General features: G+C 41.3%; 2 protein-coding genes across 2 annotated transcripts; both read right to left on the bottom strand.

The window, feature by feature from the left end:
* Positions 1 to 1,124: 1,124 nt before the first annotated feature.
* On the bottom strand, positions 1,125 to 3,399 carry LOC124328197. Its single transcript, XM_046786941.1, has 2 exons — positions 2,787 to 3,399; positions 1,125 to 2,069 (listed from the first exon to the last, which is right to left on the bottom strand). Exons 1-2 carry the CDS (start codon positions 3,154 to 3,156, stop codon positions 1,963 to 1,965), a joined length of 477 nt encoding a protein of 158 aa, XP_046642897.1. The 5' UTR covers positions 3,157 to 3,399; the 3' UTR covers positions 1,125 to 1,962.
* Positions 3,400 to 15,156: 11,757 nt separating this feature from the next.
* LOC124327271 (cyclin-dependent kinase inhibitor 1B-like) lies at positions 15,157 to 17,567 on the bottom strand. Its single transcript, XM_046786267.1, has 2 exons — positions 16,916 to 17,567; positions 15,157 to 16,014 (listed from the first exon to the last, which is right to left on the bottom strand). Exons 1-2 carry the CDS (start codon positions 17,361 to 17,363, stop codon positions 15,917 to 15,919), a joined length of 546 nt encoding a protein of 181 aa, XP_046642223.1. The 5' UTR covers positions 17,364 to 17,567; the 3' UTR covers positions 15,157 to 15,916.
* Between the last annotated feature and the right edge of the window lie 6,704 nt (positions 17,568 to 24,271).

Genomic DNA, 24,271 nt, shown 5'->3' with positions numbered 1-24,271 from the left:
GTCAAGGAAAATATAATAATAATAAGATGTACACAGTAGAGAGAGAGGGGGGAAGCTAGCTAAAAAACAGGGCTCAATTGGATAGCTGGAGAGAGAGTAGAGAGTAGTTCCAGTCGATTAAATCAAAGACATTCTTTCTTCTGTTTGAAGAGCAGGTGTGGTTTTCTGGTAGTTGTTGCTGTAGTTCTCCCCTCAAACATAGCCAAGTCCATCAAACGTTGGAGGCTGGGATTGTTTCCAGTCGAAAATATTTTCCCCTCTACTTCAATAGCCATCAAAAGGTAATTCATCTCTTAGAGAGAGTAGCCAAAAAAGGGAGAGAACAAGATAGAGAGGAAGAATAGAATAAGAAAAAGAAAAAACGGAAGAAGAAAAGATTTTTTCATTCTTTTTTTGGCTGATGGAATTCACAAGGGAAAGAAGAAGAAGAAGAAGAAAAAAGTTACTGTGACTGATGACGCGTTGAAAATCCCCTAGATCAGCTCTCATCTACTGTACACACTCATTCTCTCACCGGAAGAATATATACCTTTAGATCTATTTTTTCTTTTCTATAGTACCGGGGCCGGCCTCCCCCACCTTTCTATTTGTACGAAGAATAAAATCAAAAAAAGGAGCTCCCGGCAGGCCATCCAAACGTACATATACACAAGACATTTTTTGAAAAATAAAATAAAAAAAGAGCCTCTAGAGCATTGACACTTTGGCGGATTTCAATGGGGGGATTCAATCACAATGGCTATATAGAATGAACACAACAGAAAAAAAAAACGCGTAAAGATATATATTTTTCCCTCCGTTTTCAAGTTCTTGAACTCATTGTGACTATTTTTACGATATACTTTCTTCTTCCGTCCATTCAAAAAAGTAAAAAAAGAGTCTCCGTCAATTGTGTTTTTGGGACTCTCTACTATAAAGAATATACGCATACACACACAAGACAATATACACACACGTACACAAGGGGCAATGGGTGCACCTGGTCCCTGCGGAGGTGTTCAACATGGACATTGATCCAAATTCGACAATGGCCTCCGGTTTTTCCTTTTTCTACCTTTCAACCTTAAAGAAAAAAAATCTTCTTTTTCTCATAGAAATTTGAAATAAACAGAAAAATTGAAATATTGATTTCTGAATTGATTGTATTCTCAGTTACGTGATAGATATATATATGTGTGTATATATAGAGATGTAAAAAGACACTACGAAAACCAAAAAAAAAGAAAAAAAACATTGGCAGGGAGGAAAGGATAAACGAAAAAAGAAAAACAAAAACAAAAATTTAGTTGAAAAATGGGAAAAAGAGAAAGAAAGGTGAGAAGGAGCTAGTGCGAGCGGGAGCGTGAATCTCTCTTGGTGCCAATGGGGGTGAGATCGAATCGAGCACAAATGGACATCACAGACATTGGACACGAACGTACGCGAAAACGTCGGGCTCGACACTTTTATGGGGTTGACACACGTTTTCCCGCCACAAAAAAAAATTCAAATTTTTTGGTTAAAGAATTGTTCCTTATTTCCATCATCATATTTACACAAAAAGGTCTAATTTCAAAAGGGAAAAATAATCGGGGAAAACAACATGATCAAATAAAAAAGAAAAATGAAGAGACAACTTGGTGGTGGGGATATTTTTTTGAAAAAAACAATTTTTTCCCGCTTCGTTTTGAGCGCGCGCGATGGAGAGATCACATGACCTGGACGAAACGAATTTGAGATCAGGCCGAAAATTCTTCTTCTTGATTGTAAAGTTTCTTTCTTTTTTTGTTTTTCCTCATGGATCGTTGGCTTTTTTTCTCCCCCTCCTTCATCACACACACATATATAAATTTGCTATTTATATATACAGATAATTAGTTAATCCTCTTGATTTTTCGGATGTACACGGCATATGTACAAACAGCTCTCGTCGGGTCCAGGAGGTTTTCAAAACAACAAAACAGAAAAACAGCCGGTGGAAATTCACGTTCTTCGAGCCTGCGGCGATGATGTCGTCTGCATCCGCAGGCGTTTGTTGTTGATGGACGACAAGGCACCGGAAGACGTTCGTTTACGAGGCTGCAGAAATTCTGTTGAAATCAAAGAAAATAAAACAAACATTAATAAACGTGTGGCGATTGGCGCGTTTCGAAAAATGGCGCGAAAAATTCCCCAACCAATAGCAAGCGACTTAAACTCCGCCCCCTTTATCTAAAGCTTGTCCAGACACGCCAACTCTCTTCCTCCCCCCTTTTCGTGTACACATATTTTCCAAGACAAGATTTTTTGAAATTCTCATAAAATCAAAATGGAGAAGACGTGAATCATAATTCACCCCCTTCTTTATTATTGACGATAATATTTTATTTTTCGGGGCCTTAGATTTTTCGTGATCGTCCAAAGAAGATTAGGATAACATGTGTTTGGGGTGGGGAAACGGAAAAGAAAAAGAGAGAGAGAAGATAAAGATTTGAAAAAAGAAAAACCTCGTGTGTCTGTTGGAAAAAGAAAATGGAGGGGAGAAAAAAGAAAAAAAGGAAGGGGGGAAAGAAGTTAAGGGTTTGAGGGTGAACACCTGCAGCTCTCCCCCTCTCTCCTTGGAAGGGGTCCGAGTAGTCTTCCTCCTTTTTTTCCCATAAAAAGAAAAACGACGGGGTTTGTTGGAAAATATAAAAATATCCTAGAAAGTCTGTGAAATTTCCAGACAGTCTGAGTCACCCCACCACCTCCTTTTTTTCTTAACCATATTTTTAAATTTGAAAAAATAAAACCCGAATTGATTTTTAGCAGACAACAATTTTTTTTACCTGTGATTTGCGATTGACGTAAACTAGAAGATGGTGAAACGGGATCGGCGGTGGTGATGGTTTCCATGCGGTTGCTGTGCGGTTCGGCGGGTTGCCAGTCCAACGGGCCGTTGAGCGGTTCGTCCCGTACAAAGTCAAAGTTCCAACGCTTCGAGTCGGATTCGGTTTGGCGTTGGAGTTCATCGGCGGCCTGTTGCAGAGCTTCCTCCGGCGACGACGGCAAACCAAATAGGCAGCGCTTGACCCGCGACAAACAGCCCGTGCTGGGCACAATCCGCGGTCGTCCACCGCCGCCACCCAAACGGGAATAAGAAGGCAACATCATCCTCACGTCGAGCGAAACGGGAGCGGCGAGAACTCGGGTACTCATGATGATTACAAAAGTTGAGAACTAAATCCAAATCGTTGACGATACAATGGCGTTCGACACACAACAAAACCACTCAAAACTTGATTGTCGAATATCACACGATTTTTTGGGGTGACGAGAGTTTGTGTGCGTGAAAATTAACGGAGGAAAAATTGACACCGAGAGGCGAGAACGGAGTTTTGGGAGTTGCACTCTCGACGGTGGTCTGGCGTCTTCTGAAAACTTTTGGACCCTTACACACGCCGTTACTACGACAGTGCGACGCATTTTTACTACGAGACCTCCCGCCCGTGGCGTTCGATGCCAACGACCAATCAGAGCCCTCCTCTTTTGCCGCCTAGGCTTGAATTCCCTTGCATATCGATAGTCGAGTTGTAACTATCGATAAACTTTTGATAAAATAATGCATTTTGATGGTTGAAATGAGCTGAAATATGTATAAGAGTTAAAATAAGAATATTTGGTTGAAATTGAAATTATTTTTAACATTAAATATGTATTTTAAGATAAAAATAGAAATTGCTTTCGGTTTTCTGTCAACTCAAAGTTTTTCACCAACTCGGGATGTTTTTTTTTTTTTTAGAAAAAGTGTGGGGCCCCGAGGCTAAAATGCGGACGACTTTTTCGACCTTGGTCTTGGCTGTTGGGCACGCCACGCTCCCCTCTCCTTACCCAATTTCCCTCCCATAATAAATTTCCACAACGCCATCTAGTCGAGCTGTCTCGTACTAGGCGGTTGGTTCCGGGTTCAAAGTTTCCTTCGAACTTCCTCGAATTCGAAATCGGAAAAGTTCGTTAGAAAATACGTACAGAGTATTCTATCAATAATTTTTTACTATATACTACACACAATGTTTGTCAATTGATATTCCCGTATTTATCTTGTGATTCATTTTTCTGGTGAATCGACTACTTGCCCGAATAAACCCGATTGATTTATTTAAAATCCCGCACCGTGTACGTATACGAGGCAAAGTTCGAAGTTGATGATAATAAAAAAAAGAAAATCAAGTGGGGAAAAAAGTAAAAAGAAAAACCAACCAGTGAACAAGGATAACTGATGAGGTAAAAGATAACAAAACAATAAGGCTGTTCAAATATAAGCGAGTGGGAGTCTGTCTGTCTTTGTGTATGTTACTACTTTCTGATCGGTCAGTCTGCTGCTTGGGCGAGTGTCAAGTTTGGGGGGAAACAAATGGTTTCTTTTATGTTTTTTAAGGGGATAATGGAAGGGGGGCCGGGGCCCATACACAAAACATTAAGACAGAAGAGGTTACCCCAGGAAAAAAAAGGGTAGATATATACAATAGAGTATATTTTCACCCAAAAAACCCCCTTTTCTTTTTGACTTTTTTGTTTTAAAAATAAAGGTTGTATAGCTGGAAAAAAGAAAAAGAAAAGAAACGGCTGGGCGATGATTTGGAAACCTCCCTCCATCCAGCAGTCCATCTCGAGAACCCTCTCTTCCATCCCGTCTAGACGGAATCGAAATGAGTTAAGAGACTCCAAAACAAAAAGGTCCTATGCGCACGCACACACACACATGCGTAGATATACACTCTCGACATCCATCTCTCTCTCCACTACACACAAAAAAATAACCAATATAACCTTACGACCTTGTGTGTTGTAAAATTCAAATTTCTAATGAACGTTGTCTGTTTAGACACGGTGGCCTTTTTGAAAGAAAATAAAAAAACCTTTTTTTTTTCCAAATCAAAAGAGAATGTTTCTTATATTGCGTGTTTTTCTCTATTCATAGTTTTTATTTATTTATTTTTTCTATGTATGGAAGAAACAGGAGAGATTGCTGAGGCTGTGTAGAAAAGATGGTCGGATAGGAGAAGACAAAAGGGAAATGATTATCTGTACAGTATAGCGACGAGTGTTGGAGATGATAAAGAAACGATAGGCTGGAAAGAATCTACGGACAAGATTGGAACGAGCAGATATAGACTTATTTAACAGATGCACAGAGATGCTGGTAGTATAGGAACACAGTTGATAGATATTTTATCCTCCATCCATCAAAAACGTCCGTTTCCGTCCACTCGTCTTATATTCTCATCCGGCGAACAAACCAAATGTGTCAACTCTCGACAAGCTGAAGGGCGCGAGGAGGGCCACCAAAAACATCCGGAAGGTGTCCTCCGCCAGCTCTCGCGGATCAACTTACCCTCGCTCGCGCGTGTTCACTCCGCAAATAGAAACTCAACACAATCGTTTTTTGTTTTTTGTTTTCGACAGAAGGAGAAACAGACACAAAAAAACATGGACATAAAAATTGCCTGCCAAAAAATCCGCACCCGCTGTTTTATGAGCCGGAATTAGCGGCAGCAGCGCGAGCCTATAGCCACTACTTCCGCATGACCAGCTGACCGACGTTAGCGACGATGATTATCGTTTCGGTTCCAGTTACTTTTTTATATATATACATTCGTGTGAATTGTATCAGATTTTACCTATCTCCGCTCTCTCTGTAAAGGTTAAATGATCTAATCTTTTCTCCCCCCTCATTTTTTGTTTGTGAGGAAATGGCGCCTACTTAGTAGGGGGTCGGAGCTTTTAAATCGACCCCCTGACACGAAGGGGGTACACAAGGGGGTAAAAAAAATATAAAAAATCTCTGGTTGATGCCAACCCCGAAAATAATCAATAAATAATGTGTTATTTATTCAAGTATTTTTTTTTTAGGCTGAGGTACCCTTTCGAGTTCTTTTTTCTTTCGATGATGATGAAACTCGGATTGCATTCTAATGGCGTTATAGGATGGATCGTTTGCAGGCTAGACAACATTTGCATGGGTATCTCTGCGCTGGTAATAGACGAAATGGTAATGAACATCTGCACTAATGACGATCTCATGAATAAATCGGAGCACGCCCAACACATTACATAAGTGACGGTAGTGTTCCAGTTTGCGTAATCCACAAAAAACGGTTGCGCTGAATATTCATCAGCTGGAAGAAAAGAAAAAGAAACAAATTTAATGACATGAATGTCAATGAAGCGTTATTAGACAAACTGTTATCGCATTCCTGTCATGCTCTACATTACCAAATCATTTTCTTTCTTAAATAGAATTTATCCGTGTCCATCTTTTTAGGTCTAGATGTCACCGCGGTGATAGATATAATAATTCCACAGACAGCAGCACTCTGGAGAGAATTGAACTGAATAGAGTTGATAATCTTTTCTCGTATTGTCGGAGAGCCCATTTGGAATATTTAAGGCGATTCTCTCCGCCGCATTGGTTTTTCCTAGGATGTGGATGCAGATAAGTTTAACGAATACCCTCCATTAGACTCTCGCCCAGCAGAGAGAGAGTGAGTCTATATCGACTTTGAAAAGCGCCAAAGAACCGAGGACTCAACAGTCAGTCATCAGTCTCTCCTCTCTCTCTTCTTCTTGTATTGTTTTTCCTTTTTTTCTTATTTCCAAAGAAACGCCGATTTAAAGAAGAAGAAGAAAAACCGAACAGATTATAATCACGATGTGCGCGGACTCGCGGTGAACAATGAAACTTTGATTTTACGACGAGACAAGAGCCGAGCGCTCTCTCTTTCTTCTTTCTTCTCCTTTGATGGCTTTTCTAAGTTGTACACACAAAAAAAACCCACAAAAGCCTTATTAACCCGAGGACAAAAGGGTCGCCTTTTTGGACTGAAATTTTTTCCAGGGACGGACTTTTTTTTTTAGTTTTTTGCCTGGACATTTAACAGAAAAGCCTAAAAATCTCACCAAGGCTTGTCAAAACATCAGGCTTGAACAAACCTATACTCTGAGATTCCTCGGAGATATTCAAGCAGGGAATTCCCTATTCTATACGCGTATAATCGCGTAGCCTATAATATTCAAACGTTTTATTTTGAGCTCTTTGCGCGCGAAATTTGTACGTGTTAGTTTTCGTTACGTCATTTCGACTGACAGCGAAGCTTTATCTCCAGGAAGGAATATAAGACAACGCCCTACTAGCACTCTCCCAGAAGTGAGAGACTTTTCGGATGGATTGCGCATACACGTTTTTGGGGCTTTTTTTTCAATTGAGATGGATTTGATTGATCCGGCTTTTTCATCATCCGGATGAAGTGGAAGAAAAAGATTCTTGGTGGGGGCCTGGCTGCTGCTGGCGGCAGGTCACCTGCTGACATGCCAAGTCGTGCGCCATTCTAGTCTTTTTTTTTCAATCTGATCCTGGTTTGGTTGTTGGTGCCTGGAATTTTTTGTTTGAGAAGTGATGGATCGCTTATCCACGCTGGTGGGGTTTTTTGGCCGCTCAGCATCTCCGGCTAAAACGTTTTTGGGGGCCGCGCGAAAAGGTCCAGTGTGTTATTTACTCCTTCTTCCCTGTATCTCTTTAACCATTTTGGCAATAACATAATATGCTGCTTTGGAATGCTGTGTGCATCTCTCGACCCTTTTGTTGTTATTGTACAACAACATTTATCCTTGCAAGGGTTTTTACTCCGCACTGTGTGGTGTTTTTGTCGAGAGAGTTCAATAACCTGAATTATATTAATATTACCTGGATAATAACAACCTTTTGGCTTTTTCTTGGAAATTCTATGTGATTTTTGTTTTGTGTTTTTGCAACGTTTCATTTGAGGTCGTTTTTACATGATGCGAAAATCACCATAATCCTATATAGCGGACCGAGTTTGGAGGCGAAACTAATAAACATATAAAAGAATGGGTGGGCTGTAAAATAAAAAGAAGAAGAAAAAAAATTATAGTTATATGTCTACGGCCAGTTTCGACTTTACGATCATAGCTGCACCATAGCCGCGACTATCATGAAATTTGCATTTTTATTCATTTTCATCGTCTTGCGTAATAAATTCGAGACGTCACAAAAAAATAACTGAAGATGCTGCCAAGCTCTTTCTCTCGTTTACGGATGTGTGCGCCAGCAGACAGTTTATGGATATTAACATTCCGCAATTTCCTTAAAAAGATTTTTAACCAAATTAAATTGCTTAACGAGATTAGACACAAGGGCGTTATATTTTTTCCCAAAAATTCCCAGACAGATGGTGTGGAGTTAAAAAGAGTCATTTTAACACTTGAAGAAAAACTCTTTTTTCTAGTGGATGATAATGTTGTTGGGGTCCCCAAAATGCTGGCGAAAAATGTACATATCCTCAAGATAGTTTAGATGAAGTGATTTGGAGAACCCCCCCACTTCTATTCAAAAAAATGTTGTATGGATCTCGTTGAAATATTTGGGGGCATAGGGGGCCCATCAGAATAAAGGATACTATCTAACTCTAAGCGATTTTGTTGTTGTGTGTATTGTTCACATGGACCCAGAGCTCATAGACATGGGCGGTATATAGCTATAGGTATTTTAATCAACTGTTGTTACAGAGTTAACGCCATCCAAACAAAGCCTATAGTTGCTTTTTGTTTGCTAAAAGGCAATCGAATAATTATTGAGTTTGCCAACCCCGCCCACCAGTAAGAAAAAACATCAATAACAAAAGAGTGCACACACACAGCACAGACACACAGAGAAAAAAAAGAGCCTGGACGTGTATTGGTTTCGACGTTTTATCCAGAAATGTCAATACATTAAGCCAACCCCAGTCTGATGGATGGGGGCCAAAAGAAAAAAAAGGGCCCACAACTGCATGGGCTCCAAGCAAGCACACAGTGAGTGATCTCACCTCTCAGGTGCGATTATAACCCACAAGTCTCTCTCTCTCTCTCAGGCTCTCCACGGGTATAGGTCAGAGTTCAAAACTCGCCCAAAATCCATACTACTCTGATCCTCTCTTTTCACCTGGGAATTTGCTTTTCCCACACAGCCCGAACAACTTGTATACAAGAGCTGCTCACCACCACCACCACCTCTATTGGATATAATATAATATCCAATCCATAAACACGCCGCGCACGTCTGCGATATATCCTCTCTGCTGTAACAAAAAGGTCGAATCAATTAGCCCAGCGAAAGAATAGTACTATGGGGCTGTTCTTTATCAACTGAATATAACACGGGTAATACACAGGTTATTAATCGATGTTTTTTTCTTGGAACGTTTGAGACGAGAAAAATGGTGTGGGCCTGTTATACTTGACGTCGATTTCATGTCGGACGGATGTTCAAGCGGAACAATTGGAAAACATGTTTTATGACTTCTTTAACGGCTTTTCCTCAGGCGAGAGAGGCCCGCATCCGTTGCCAATAGGCTTATGTATTTATCTTTAATGACTGTTACAAACGTAATGGAGATACTCTTAGCCTTTAGCTGTTGTACAACCCTCGCGTGAAGAACAGAGTTTTGACTTTTTCCCACCGTCGAGTCGAGTCGAGTCGAATTGGCGGCCGCGTTCGTCTATGGTCCCCAGCACGGCATCAGCTGATTTGCATGTGAATGGCGTGACGGGTGACTTGGTCGACCTCCAATTAAATGAAGAGGACGACCGACATGATTTTTCGATGGGGGTTATTCTCACATCTCTTATCAGAATAAAAGAAATGTGTCGCATTCAATAAGCGAAAATCAGAGAGAGACCACCTACCGTGAAGAATTTGAATAGACGCGGGAACATTTCGTTTCGTGTGAGAGTTGTCACCCCATTGGGAACCATTTGAAAAGAGAAAAACGAAACTGTATAACTTTATAACGTTGCGGAGAGTATTAAAAAAAAGATATTCAAGCGATTTCTCTGCGCAGTCTATAATAATATAATAGCGCCGGCGGTTGACATATCCAAGCCAAGTGACACACACACCTGTGTGCGACATTTCGCGCCGGTGATCGATCAGACGCCATCGATATCTATCTCGTCGTGCCAATCGATCATTCCGTGAAAGCCTCAAAAGAAGAAAAAAAAAGTCACCGTGGGAATGATTTCCATATCTACTACACCCCCACACACAGCACATAATATCAGAGAGAAAACACTTGGCTCTCTCACTCAATCGCCAACGTTGTGCGCATTGAAAACATCAGCGAAAAAATGTGCCGCCGCGTATAACAGATTCCCGAGCCAAACTATTTCTCTTCTTCTTCTTTCTTCTTCCAATTTTGGCTGTTTCGCTATCACGGAATTTCATCATCCGCATCCCTGCTGATCTATCCTCCGCTTCTTGGCCGGTCTCTGATCTGATCCGCGCGGCTCCGAAACAAAATTTTTCTTTTCCCGAGACAATGCCAAAAAAGTCACAGCGGCCAATGGCGCACAAGAGAAAAAAGGACAATACAGCCAAACCGCTGACTGTGCGCGATCGCAAGACAACTGATATACCCAGCGTGAGGAATCGATTTTTATCGCATCAACAATCACGATTTATGGTCCGCATTCAAAGAGATGTTCTTCTATCCAATCGTTTTTTTCACGATTCTCTACTATCCATGTTCGTCGGTCGCAAAAGATATTCGACATTTTTTTACCTACAAGTCGGGAGAACGAAAAAATCTGGTCGCAACGTCTAACGCAAGATTATAAATGGATAACAAATCTAAAAGATTTCCCCAATGGTCTTACACATTGTGTGCGGTAGCTCGCAAAAAATATGTCGGGATTTTTTTATTTTATCTTTTATACCGAGAATGAAGAAAAAGAAGATTTGGAAAGTTTGTATACATAATTGTGCCCGCTTTTGTTGACCTTATTTGATTATCTTATGGGAAATAGTCAAACAAGTGAATCGATAAAATCTCTATATCTATCCTTGGAAATGATTTTATTTTGCTTTGATTTTAGTTGATGTGAAAAATTGGGACAACGTCACTATGGAGAAACCGGAATTGTGTCACGAAATTCAGTTAAGGGTAACCTTCGTCGCCACGCGTCTTACCTAATTCAGCCATGTAGCGTTTGCTGTGTTATGCAAACTTTAATTTATACTAGTACTACACACAATTATTATGCATGACCAACATCATATAACCTGTGGTGAGAGCCACAAGACGATAGTCGACTTGTTTTTCTACTCTCATCTGACAGCGTCTCATTTATCTATTTCGGGATATATAAGAAAACTTTGGCAACTTTTGTTCAGAACTCGGAAAAAACAGGTGTTTGGAATTCAGCAAAACATGCTCACACGTTTTGATTGCGAATAAATCAACTTTTTATTCACCCCCTCTTGAGATTTGGTTGTTATTTTATTTTCGATGTAAGCGGCCTTGGCTGATGGCCGCCGGAAGTGGCAACTGCCAATCACCGCAACGATTGAAAACGGCAATCGGCCCAAAAAGAAAAGTTGTGTCTTTGTTGGGCGCACGTCAGATTTGCCCTGCGAAAGAAGAAGAAGTGATCTCATCAGCGAAACTTCATAAACAGCAAAGATCAGAGATGCAAAGTGGCTGTGCTGCTGCTGCATGTGAATAATAATAATAATAATACAAAAAGGAATATATACAAGATAACCTTCGCGGCCGCTGGATGGACACTGCAAGCGAGGCCTTGGCGGAAAAACGACCATACCCGGTCAAAGAATGTTGAATATCTGCCAAAGGTGCAGCGGGGGGCGTTTGGTTGCTGAGCAGAGAGGTACTAGACGCTGAATTTGCAAATCAAATGGCGAAAAAGGGATGGACGACTCTGGAGCCCAACAAATCCTATGGGAACTGGGCTGCTGGCCAAACAATAAGAAACGAACTTTCAGGTGTGTGTGTGAGAGTCTCAGGTAAGTACCTAACACACACACACCCAATCCGTGTAAGAAGAAGAAAAAGTCCATTGACACAATAACAAAGAGCCAGGCACTCTCTGTGCCGTTTAGTCTGTCCATCTCCGCGTTTGAGCATTTGCAATTGTAATGCCGACAGATATCTCAACGGGACGGACGGACGGACGGACGGAACAAAAAAAATTGGCAAATTCCTCGGTGCATCAGCAATCGATCCATCTTTTTTTCCCACCATCTTCTTCGCGTCTCTATTCGGTCTCGCTGTTCAATACGCCGGCCGGGCGACCCAGCACAGCTGAGAGTGATGCATCGGCGCTATTACTTATTTTTATTATGATTATTTGCAGGTGTCTACTTTGGCTAAGGCTGGAAATCGGGACATGTTATTTCATATTTCTGCTGCTGGGTCTCTCTCTCTCTTTGGCGCGGTCAATAACATTTCAAAATGCGACTGGGATTAACATAAAATAACATAAAACGAAACGTAATATCTTTTTTGCTATGCAACTTATTAGAAGAAAAATAAAATAACTACATGGCGGAATGTTATTACACAATAGAAGGCGTCACAAACAGATGGTATTCAGGCTCAATTGGATTATGAGATGAATGGGATAGATATAAATATTTGTGTCTAAATCGATAAAGGATTTTCAAAGAAATCTATCGGAAGCGTGCCCGGTATAATTTTCGAAAATCTCCGGGTTTATATACTTATATATTAAAAAAAAGGGAATAGAATAATAATAAAAAAAAGAAGCGCCGAATATAAACCAGCCTTTGTCATCTGTCGCCAAGTTTCGAATTTCCAAACTGCGCGGGTCTCCAACAGCCAAACAGGAAGTCGATCAGCATTATAATAAAGGCCCTTGTTGCTGATGCTCGGCCGTGTCCTGTGTCCTGTTCCAGAGGAAATGAGTCGGTAACACAAGACGCTAGCGCTGCTGAGAGCAGTTTCGACACACAACAACAGACGTTTAGCATATGTACAGCCATACGTGACAGCCCATCCAAACAACACACTTTTACACCGGCCACAGCAGTTTGGTGGATGGCCGGTGCATCTGATAAAAGCCCATCCATTAAGCTGCTGCTGCTATACTATAGTTTAGCTTCCTTCCATATTTTTTTGAATGAGAAGCCAACCAAGATCTTGATAGTTGCGTACGACGGTTAGAAAAAACCCAAGGAAATCTTAGACACATTTCGAACCGTTGGAAATTTTATTTTTTGGTGGGGGAAGAAGAATTAAAGGGCTGATGATGATAAATATATATCTGCTGGTTTATTGTGTTGTATAAGCGACGATTATAATATCGTCGATGCAATCAAATTGTGTCTCTTCGTCACTCGGCATGACTTCTCCATTGTGTTTCTATAATGCGGGAGGAATGCGGCGACTTTCCCCCACTAAAGAAAAAGTGATTGATTCTTCATAAAGACTTTGGCTGGGTATTTCATCGACGCACACACGGAGAATAGAATACAGGGAGGAGTTGCGTGTGTGCGTTAGTGGCTTAAAAGGTGTCAACTCGATATTCCGGACCAGACAAAAATGTTTGTGATCCATCCGGAGGACCACAGGCCACACACTTGACATTACCATTTGAATGGAACTATGGGGTTGCTGTGGGGAAAAGAAAAGGGAAAAAATAACACCACCAGCAACAAACTATGTTTCAGGTATTCGATGTGACCTCTGACACGTTACACAGACTGACACACCCAGGTAACAAAAAAAAATAAAAATAAAAATATTTTTTTAACAATTTTAAGAAATGCATTTTTTTGAATCAATGTGTGCGCGTGTTGCTAGAGGTTAAGAATCTCACCCCTACTAAAGGTGGGGGAGCTGGGGGGGATTTATGGGACGGTGAGGATTTTCCATGAGCACCACCACCGGGGTGGCCATTTGCATAATCAAGGTCAAGGTTCTCCAACGGCTCGTCATCCTCCTCCCCCCTCTCTCTCTCTTCCGATTCGATGCGACAGTCACACAATATAAAAAAAACGGTCGTAGAGACTCTCTCGATCATCTTCTTGGGAAAATAAATATAATAACCATGAAAAAGGGAAAAACTCTCTCTTTCTCATGCGTCACGTGAGCAGCAACAGTTTAATGAACTGCTGGCGTTTTATATGTATGTATAATGTATCCTCCACGTACGTTCAATATATAATAAGATCGGGTGTAATAAACCGTATCGGATGTCGCCAGACACAAAATACATATATGAAAAGTCAAACGAATTTGAGAGTCGGCGGCCGGATAATTTTTCGCATTGTCATGATGCTGTACATTTCCGAGTGAAAGTGAACAATTTTTCTTTTTTCCATTGCGGTTTAATGTTATCTCTCTCTAATACGAATATAGCTAGCAGATGGAATGTACAGTTATCTTTACGGTTTAATTGACTCAAAAGAAAGAAGAGGCTGACGATGATCAACGAACCAGTGATTCGTCTATAGCGAAAAGCTATTGTACTATGCACATTGTTTCTCTTTTAAAATTTGACAAAAGGGAATATAAGAACTATAGGGACTGGGATACACATTACAGTCCATCATTCCTTTATTTATAGCCTCTTTTTTCTGACAGGAGTTTTGAAAATAATGGTCGACAATGAAGTGGGGCCAGCCATCAGACCACTGCTGCTGCTGCGCTGGACACCCAGAGCAGCTCAACGCACAAAAAGGTCGAAACTTTGGCGACCGTGACGATACCGTTGGGAACTGAACCCAAATTATTCACGGATGCTGCTTCCGTGTTTCGGATGGGGTACCTATATAGAGTGTTTGGGAGGGTGGGAAGGTGATAATGAGCAAATTAACCCGATTCAATAGAACTGTTCAACACCTGTGAGACAAACGCAACTGCTGCTGCTCATCTGGAAAAAAGAAAAATAAAAAGAATAAGGAAAGACCATCCATCACAACAGATGCCCTCATTGTCTATGTTGGGTTGTTTTAAAAAATTGTTCGTCTAGATTAATCATAACTTATTCCTTAAAAGGGCACCTCCGTTGCATACTCTAGCCTGGAGTTGATTGCACACGAATAATAATTTAAAAGAAAAAACCCGAAATTAATTTTTCAAAATGTGATGAACACACATATGTAATACTACTCTTTGTGTGCAGAAAAGACGCCAGCCGATGGCCTCAAAAGGGCATAGTCATGTCTCATGTGTTGCCACTGGAGAGAGGGGCGTGTGCTGGCCAAATTCCAGCCATCCAAAACTTCATACATGCGCGCCGACACCCAACCGATTTGGAAAAAAAAAAAAAAAAAAATGAAAAAATAAGAGACGTCGCACCCACAGAGGAATGAAATTACAATCTTTTTTAAGAGTAGAATTCGTTGTTTTAATTTTATTTGCATCATAAATACAGATACGAACGAGAGAGACGAGACAAATAGGCGATCTGCGCGTGCTTTCTTAAATACATTTTCCATATATATTATGTATATAAGAAGATAGAGTGTCTCTATATAAAGGAATACTATATAGAGAACTATGCGGGATTGGGCTGGTGTGTAGATGGGTGGGGGGGAATCATGAGGAGGGGAATTAAATCGAAATTGTTTTACACACACACACTGGGGGCACACACACACAAACACACTATTGCATTGGCCGACGGATGACATTTTTGATTGCAATGACGGCCAAATTAATTTAGATTCATTCCATGTTGAGATCATTCACACACAGAGGCACACACGCGTCGAGACGGGGGATGGGAAATTTTGTTATTTAAAAAAAAAAGGAATTTTTTTGTTTTAGTTTATAAAAAAGATGGGGAGAAAAAACGAAAAATCTTGCCCGACAATAAGGCAAAGACTAGAGTGCAATCCGCACACGGCGATGCGGATAATTTTGATGGGAGAGGTGCGAGAGAGAGAGAGTGAGGGTGGTGGGGTAGGGATAGAAAAGTGTCGATTTTAATAAAGCTACTTTTCAGCCAACATTTTCTTGTTACTGGGGGAAGTCTGTTCTCGGTTCCAGTAGCAGTGGATATTCTTTTTTCTTGATTCGACGAAATAAGCATCCTCTCGTCCTTTGGTTTCGACTGCCATCTCGACGAAGTTGAGAATTGCTTGTTTGTTGTTTTTTTAGTGGCCCACTCCGTTGTTGTTGTTGTTGGATGTTGACGGACGCGATCCACCGTCGTGACGTTTGGTCTCGTTCAGCTTCGTGTTTTTCATAAAATCTGTAAATAAAGAAAAAGAAAACATGAGTCAACATATTCACATGTAAAAACAAAGCTCACGTCTTAAACAATATTCAGATTTTTAAAGGTTTTTTAAAAAATCCCTCTAGCAACTGATAAGCGTTCAATGTCGTCTTATCAGACGTGTGTTCCTCACTCCCAATATTTTTTGTTTCCTTAAAAAGATGATACACCTTCTCACGAGAGATAAGAGATAATGACATCATGCAGTCAATAGCCGAAATCAACAAAACACAACAAAAAAATGACGTCACGAGGAGTGACTACACTTTGGCCATTGTAGGAAAGAAAAAAGAAAAAAAAAACAGACAAGCATTAAATCACCAGACACACCAATGGCGGGGGCTCGTGATTCATCTACTTGGGGGGAAGAAAAAAAAAGAGGCGAGCCGGAGAGTCAAGCCATTTAAGGCTTTCTATTTCTCAAGTGGTTGTTTGCGAGACAAGATGAAGTAAGAAGGAAAAAAAGGAAGTTTTTAAGTTGATTGACTTTCTGTTTAAAAGCGTGCTGAATGCGGATCGTAGATCATGTTACAAACACACTCAAGTCTAGCTGCCAGAAACACGAAATATTTTTCTTTAATAGTTTCAAGTGAGTGAAAAACGAGGGTGGAAAAATTCGTATTCTTTTAAAAAATAGGGAAATTATTTTTATATATTTTCCACCCTCTTTTTAGAGAAAGAAAAAAAAAGGACTAGACGCGACCTCGGTGACCTGCTGGCTTTTTCCCTCTACAGACGCCAGCCATCTTATATTGCTTTTAACTCCACCCCCTTCACACAGACGCTAACACACACACGCGAGTTTCTAAATTTAGCCCTTGGGAGAAACGACAAACACAAATGGGAAATTTACTATTTTCAAAACTCAAATATTTACCTGTGATTTTAGTCTGGTTAGCGGAGCGATGATTGTTGTTGATGGAATCGTGCTTCATTTGTTTGAAGAGTGGTGCAGCCATGGCCGAGTCTTGATTATCGATCGGGCGTTTGATTCCAGTCAGCGGCGGCAGGGGGTGAGACGGGCGTCCATCGAATGGAAGCGTCGCCGACTGCCAGACGTAACGTCCACCCAGCGGCACTTCGTTCTTGAAATCAAAATTCCATTTGCGGCTGTTCTCTTGCTGGAGCTGATCCATCTGACGCTGGACCGATCGCCGGTGTTCCAACTCTTGGGCGTCTCCTTCAGGATCGGCGGCGAACAACTGGCGTCGTACAGGTGAGACGCGCCCACGCACGGTAACGGCCATCTGCGAGGACGGCGAGGAATGGCCACCACCACCGACAACTGGCAGGAATCCGTAAGACTGCACTTGAACGAGCTGCATTTTGTTTTTTTTAAATGACGAATGGCTTGGAAATAATAAACGACAAACAGCAGCAGCACACGAGAAAATTTCGGTGTGGTTGAAGAAAGTGGCGAGAGAGAATGCACGCGACGTTTGTTGGCAACCAAAAAAGAGTCTGGAGGAGGAACACGAACGTCTGAACCAGTCCAACGTTCGCTAGCAACTGACGGTTAGAAATCAAACCTCTTGGGGAAGAGGAAAGAAAAAAGCCGCGACCGTTGGAAAATTGCACCCCATCCCCCTTTTTTTCAAATTTTCGGCTATGGGCGGGACTTGGAAGAAATGGGCCAATGGGAGAAGAGTCACGTGATGTCTGCTGCGGGGCATTCCGAGCACTTCACAAACTTATCAAAGATGGCGCTGCCCACGCCACTACAGACTACACACACGAGCGCGACTCTCGGCGCGGTCCCATTCGAACATCAACCGAGCCACAACAAAACATAAAAATATCGTAAAAAATAAAATAAAAATAAAGAAAAAAAAAAGCACAATGACATTCAAATTACTCGACCCTTATTTTTTTCTAATTGCTTTTTAAACAGCCCCGAGAGTAGATGTAAATCGCCCCTTTGGGCTTGGGGTTTTTAAAAAATATTACGTCAATCTTGGCTTCTTCTCTTTCCCTATACATATCAAAGTAGCAGCAGCAGCGGCAATTAAAAGGCTTCTTTAAAAAATAAAGTAGTCGGGAGAGATGAAAAAAGCTTTTTTCCCAACGAATAACAGAAAATACCATCAAATGTAAATGTGAGGCTGCACAGCTACTGGTTGCATGTTGGGCAGTAGCTGCTACCGACTCATTTGTCACTGCCCCCCTTGAGATGAGAACGAGATGGACATGATGGCGCATCCATCACGTGGAATTCTCACCATTTTCCTCTTCATCTGCCACACTTTGTTTCGCTTATTTCTTCTATGTACCCCCGAAAGAAGAAAAAAAAAGTTTGACGGACACGTGGATATCTCACCTGACCATCGATGAGCTGCACATTTACAATCGTTAACGACTCTGTGGAGAAGAGCGCGCGCGAGAAAAATATATAAGAATCATCTCTCCCCAAAAAATAAAAGATGGCGAACCCCAACCCGTGAAATCTTTTTAGATTTTTTGGAAATTATATTTTATACTTTGCTGGCTGCTACTGCTGTCGTTTTGAGAGAGTTCACCATCTGTGGTTTTCTTCTGGGTTCACGAAACTCACCTCGAGGCCACGTAAAAATAAAATAAGAAAAATAGACACACACACACACACACAACCTGCTGTTGTGTGTGTGGAAAGCAGCTTATTATTATGTTTTTATAAATCATAGGGACGCGCGAATGGACGAACCAGGTTCGTACACACACTACACACAGTGTGCAGAGAAGAGAGGGGGGATGGGAAGTGCTACTGGTTGCGCGCATCAAAGATGGCGGCGGCTCCTGGGTGGAAAGTGGGTCGTGTCGAGGGGGAGTCAGCATAATCAAGGAGACTCCCCGAGGCTTCCTTCTTCTTCTTTCTTGGTTGCCAACAAGTTTCTTGTGCTGAGGATGAAGAAAAGAAATTAAAAACCCCCCCTACCAAACAACAAAAGCTACCGGATAATCGTCGTACGCGTGTGGACTGTCGAGAGTTTTTATATTATTATTTTTTTGTGTTTTGATCGTTTTCTTTTTTCCTTTTTTTTAGAGGAGCTCGGCTCAATTTGCCAAGCCACCTAGCGTGGCCAGTCGACATTCGCCGTTAATACAGTACAGCCTTGTGCCTTTTCTGACTGACTGACTTTGTGTTTTAAAAACTTACCGGTCGAAGGGTTTTTTCTGAAAATGACTTCCGTTGCGTCTACAGTCTGTGCTCTCCTTTTTCCCCCCATTTTTTCTTTCCTTCAACTGAAATCGAAGAGAAAAAAAGGATGAGCGTCTCCTTTTCGGTTTTTCACCCTTTTTTTTGTTTTAAGCTTCAACGAGGTTTCTATGGAAACCACATGTTCAAGACGTCATCGAGCTTCCGGTTTGGTTTACATTTTCTTTTTATTCCCATGGAAATACGTCATTTTCTGTATTTCCCCTCAAGTCGTGTTTTTTAAAAAGAATTGCCTAATAAGCAAAAGGGGGAAGTAAAAACTAAAAAATAATTCACGTTTTTTCTTTTCTTTCCCCATCGATTGGTGGTAAACAGCCATAAGAACCCCGGAGCATATGGGTGACATATGGCCGAAAAAAAAAGACCATACTGTCCTGGTGTATAAGCTGTTTGTGTGTGTCGGATATCGCGATCGATCGTCCATCCACCCTCGTCGTGTTCTTCCGCTTTTCCGGATGCTGATGTTCCCCCCTCTCATTTGCTTTCCCCCCTTAGTCATTTTTTGGTTAATTTTTTTTTTGTTTTCTGAAAACAGATCGGACGCCGTCTGTTTGGGTTTCCACCAAAGACACACTTGTAACTTTCTTCGAAAACGGACTGCTGCTGTTCTATATATAAGAGTCGTCTGCTGCTGGTCGCGCGTCTAGACTTCCCAGGAGAAGCCCAGTCAAGTTTTGGAAGACCACCCAGGTGAAAAAAAAACCACTTGATGAGAGACCATCACAGCAAAGGGGCCCCTTTTAAAACCTATACAGTTTGGCAAAATCCTTGCTGGAACATGATCATTAAAAAGCGGAGCAGAGCACATGAACACACAGCTCGTCGGCCTGAACACTATTTTAGTAAATAAGTAGTAGTGTATAAGGGACTTATGGAGACCGCTCCGTTGTTGTGCGGATATCTAATGCAGGTCCATCTTTGGTCATTACGCAGTCACCATATGGGGACCATCGTCGTGGCTGGTGTTGAGCCCCCCCAACAAACAAGATGCCGACAAAAAAGAAGAACCCAATTTGTCTCTCATCCAATTTTACCCACGGCTTGGCTGGCTGCTTTTTTACTTTTATTTTTTTTTTTCGTAGACTTGTACAGTGATGAGTGTATTATTTGCAGTGCAAACAAAGGCCATTGATTGTCTTGTCTATACGTTTAGCGGACAAGTTTCGGCAAGTTTTGTCGGTGACCACGTCACCGCAAACAGCCCACGTGATTGATAACAAACATGTGTGTTATACATTTTTTAGTTTATAAGGAGATAGTTGAGTTACCCTGGGAAAATAGTTTGGGAGATTCAATTGGAAATAAATAATCTCGTCTTGAGCTCCTCATCAATGTAGGATTTATATACTGTGCGAAATAAATCCAGCTATAGCTCTGTTTATAAAAATAAATCGAGAGAAAAAAAAATTACATTCCGGCCGGATTAGATAGTACACCCACCATCTGCCGCGTGTGTGGACGACATTCAAAAATGTTTTTTTTTAAATTTTATTCTTCGTCTTCTTCCCTTCTATTTTTATTTTTAAAAGGGGGGTCTGGGTGGGTGGGGGTTTCAAGCTGTTCTCAAGAAAAAACCCAGACTCTGTGCACTTGAATTATTGACTAGTTGTTTCTATCTACATTATATGTTGCACTTGTTTTTCGTCTGTTTTTTTCTAAATTGAAAAAAAGGTAAGAAAACGTTTAAAGGTGATTAAAAGGAAAAAAAAGGTTTTTTCTTTTGGTAGGAGGGTATATAGAGTATAGAAGAAGAAAAAAAGTGAATGTCAGAAAGTCTAATTATAAATCCCCTTAATTTGCCACTGAGCTGACGGTTTGTATCGACCAGGTGTGCCGCTCTCTCCTCCCATCCCCTTTTTTTAAACGGGCCGGCAACGGCTCTCGGTCGGTTGTGATCAATTAACCTACTTTGTACACCTTCGCCGGCTCTTTCTATATATCCTTTTCGTAAAGGGAGAAAAATAAAAAATTGATATTCCCTCAAGTTGGCTGATGGTAAATGCGCGCAGAGTGATTGAATCAGGCTTCCGCGCGGATCATTAAAAATTGTATAGAGAGACCGCGGTGATTGATGATCATCTTCGCACTGCACACGCTAAAGACTCGGTGGTACATATACACCTTTTTAAAGCGGATTAAAAGGTTTTTCTTGTTAAGAAGCAAAAAAAAAAAGGGCGCGGTTGTTCAAATGTGCCGAAAAATGGATGGGAAAAAGTTTGACAAATCCGCGGAACGAGAAGCTTTTAATTGGCGGAATGATAATCCTGTGAGAGCGAGATCTCTGAAAGTAAAAAAAAAATATCTAAACGAATGCTGGAGAGGGTGCTGTTTTGTGTGTATTCACAAGTGACAGCTCCATCGGATGTTATTTCCGTCCAACTCTCAAAATCTTTTTTTTTTTTTACATACAACAAAACAACAATGACTTTATCCTGTATGCTACGCATTCCGGAGGAGAGAGAAAAAAAAATATAGGGAGAGAGAGGATCATAGTCCATCGCAATGTGTAACTCGATGCGGATGTTGAAAAAGATCTTGGATTCGTCGGGTTGTTTATATAGAACTTCAACAAAAACAAAACGGACCCGCTTGTTTTTCTCTTTTGAACTGACCCCTATTGTCTTTCATTTGGTTAAGTTCCTCATCTTTTTGTACGTACGTAGTATATTATAAAAGCAAGTGATTGATTATCTAATGGTTGACCTCAGATGAATTTCTCCACGGCACCCGCACCCGCGCCAAAACAACAGCCTCCTGTTTTTCTATATATCCCCTTTCCATCAGCTTAGGATGTATAACATTCCGCACATTGAACACAAGAAGCTTATAACTTCTCCCCCTTCTCAAAACAAAAGATTTTCTCTGACTTCTTATCTTTTTAGTCCTACAGAAATGTTGGCATGCTGCAAAGTCTTAAAAACGATTAGCCAGATAGTCTCGTCCTATGGCCCTTTTTGCATTTTGTTTTTCTTCCAAAGCCAATTTAAGGCGACATTCCATCGATGGCGCAGACAGTTGTTTGCTGTGCGTAATCTGAACTTGTATATATAAGCCAAGGATATTTGGTAATGTCATATGCTATACTCATTGCCTCATCAAAAATCCTGAAATAGCGATGGCGACATCTCGCCGCTAAAGAGACTCACACACAAAGTCGAGACAACAATTCCGTTGGTTCTCGTCTCGGCTATCGGAAACGCGCCGGAAAGTGAAGAGGTCACGACGTCCCTCGGTGGACGCCAACTGTCTTTTTTTTTTCTTTCTTTTCTTTTCTCTCCCTTTTGCAACCTAATCCCTCGACTCATGTGGGTCGCCATCCGTATATGCAGATCGGTAGCCAAATGCACACATATGCGCATACGTGATGAGGGCGGATGCTTTTCTTTCACACAAATGAAATAGTTTGTGTGTGTGCTGTGCTGTCGTGTCTCCGGATGCATATATTAGCGTATATAGGGAGATGGAATACCCGCACATGTACACACCCTCAGCTATAGAGCACAGCAACAACCCTAATCGTGAAAAAAGATCAGAGAACTGCTCCTGTTCTGCTATGCTGGACGCGCGTCCATCACATGCAACAACAATCAACCTCCCCTTGTTCTTATATATTCCTCTGATGTGTACTACAACGTACATATTCAATAAATGGATAATCATATGTTATAGAAAAAAAGGGGGGAGGGAATAGAGTATATTTGGAACATGTCATTAATCAAAAGCAGGAGCTATATTATATATAGGGGGTTGGTACTGAACTGAACTGAACGTTGTTGTAATGGGCCCTATTTATTCACTGCCACGGCGCTGATAGGGAATGACACGCACGACATGCACCGCCGGGTGCACCGTCCAATTAGAGGGTCGATTGTCGACGTCGTGTTCTTATATTATTCAGAACCCCGCGTGATGGTGGCATATGGGGGCACAAAAACGACAAAAACAGGCCCACTAGTAGGCTATGTGTGATGGAACGAAGAGGGGGAGAATAACATGTATAAGAAACTAGAGTAACCAGCCAACATACAGGAGCGAGGAGAAGGTTATATTAAAAAAAGGCGAGCAGGGCAGAGCAAACTCTTGAGCAGCACCTCGCGCAAAAGGTCACTGGCCATCTGTCTGCTCTCGTTTCATGTTCTCCCGCCTTTTTTTTTCCTCTCCCTTTGACAGTTTGTTTATTCTTCTAGACACTCCACAAAACCACATTGCCAATATTTGCGGACAGCTCCAGAGAGAAAACGCAGAGGGTTAGAAAAATACAACATGCGACGCACGCCCTCCAGTCCATACAGCAGACTCCATAAATATATAAGACGCAGTGCTTATGCAATCGTAATAATAATAACAAATATACAGACAATATACCAGCATTTCTTGACAAAGATACATATTTCTTAAACAGATCATTCAGTCTGTAAAACAATTCTACGAACGAGCGAAAGCGCTATAAAGAACAATGTTTTAAAATATTCTGTATAATTGCCTCCACTCCTTGTAGGGATTTTCTTTATTTTAAAGAAAACGAAACGACGCGAAACAACTTTCGTGCCTAAACTTGTCCGGCCATTTCTCCATTTCTCTCTCCCGCGACCGATATTTCCAAACCTCGCGCGCGCTTTTATGATTCTATATGTCTGGACTTGTTCAGCAGGTTGAGGTGTGCTGTGTCTCAGCATGACGTAATTTTACTTCGCACCGTGCTCCGTGAGTCTATTATAATCTATTAGAATAAAAGTCGGGAACGGTCGTCTGATAGAGAGAAAAAAACGAGCGGGAAAACAAACAGCGCACTCACATATACCGATATAATCTCGGGGGGACAATAGTATAGGCTACAACAGCAGCACACCAAAGTCGAATAAATAGAACAAAGTACAAAATTTTATCTCAAACAAACCGGGTTCAAAATCCGATAACCTACATTTTCCCTACGTGTTTGGCTGCTGCGCTGCGCACAAGTGTAAACATGCGTGTGGTTTTTGGCCGGACGTCTTTATTATATCCGTATCCTATATAGTCGGATTATATCATGTATGATTT

The sequence above is a fragment of the Daphnia pulicaria genome, chromosome 1 (genome assembly GCF_021234035.1).
Source record: "Daphnia pulicaria isolate SC F1-1A chromosome 1, SC_F0-13Bv2, whole genome shotgun sequence".
Lineage (NCBI taxonomy): Eukaryota > Metazoa > Arthropoda > Branchiopoda > Diplostraca > Daphniidae > Daphnia > Daphnia pulicaria.
The sequence above is the reverse complement of the archived record's forward strand: the minus strand, read 5'-3'. Positions and strand labels throughout refer to the sequence as shown.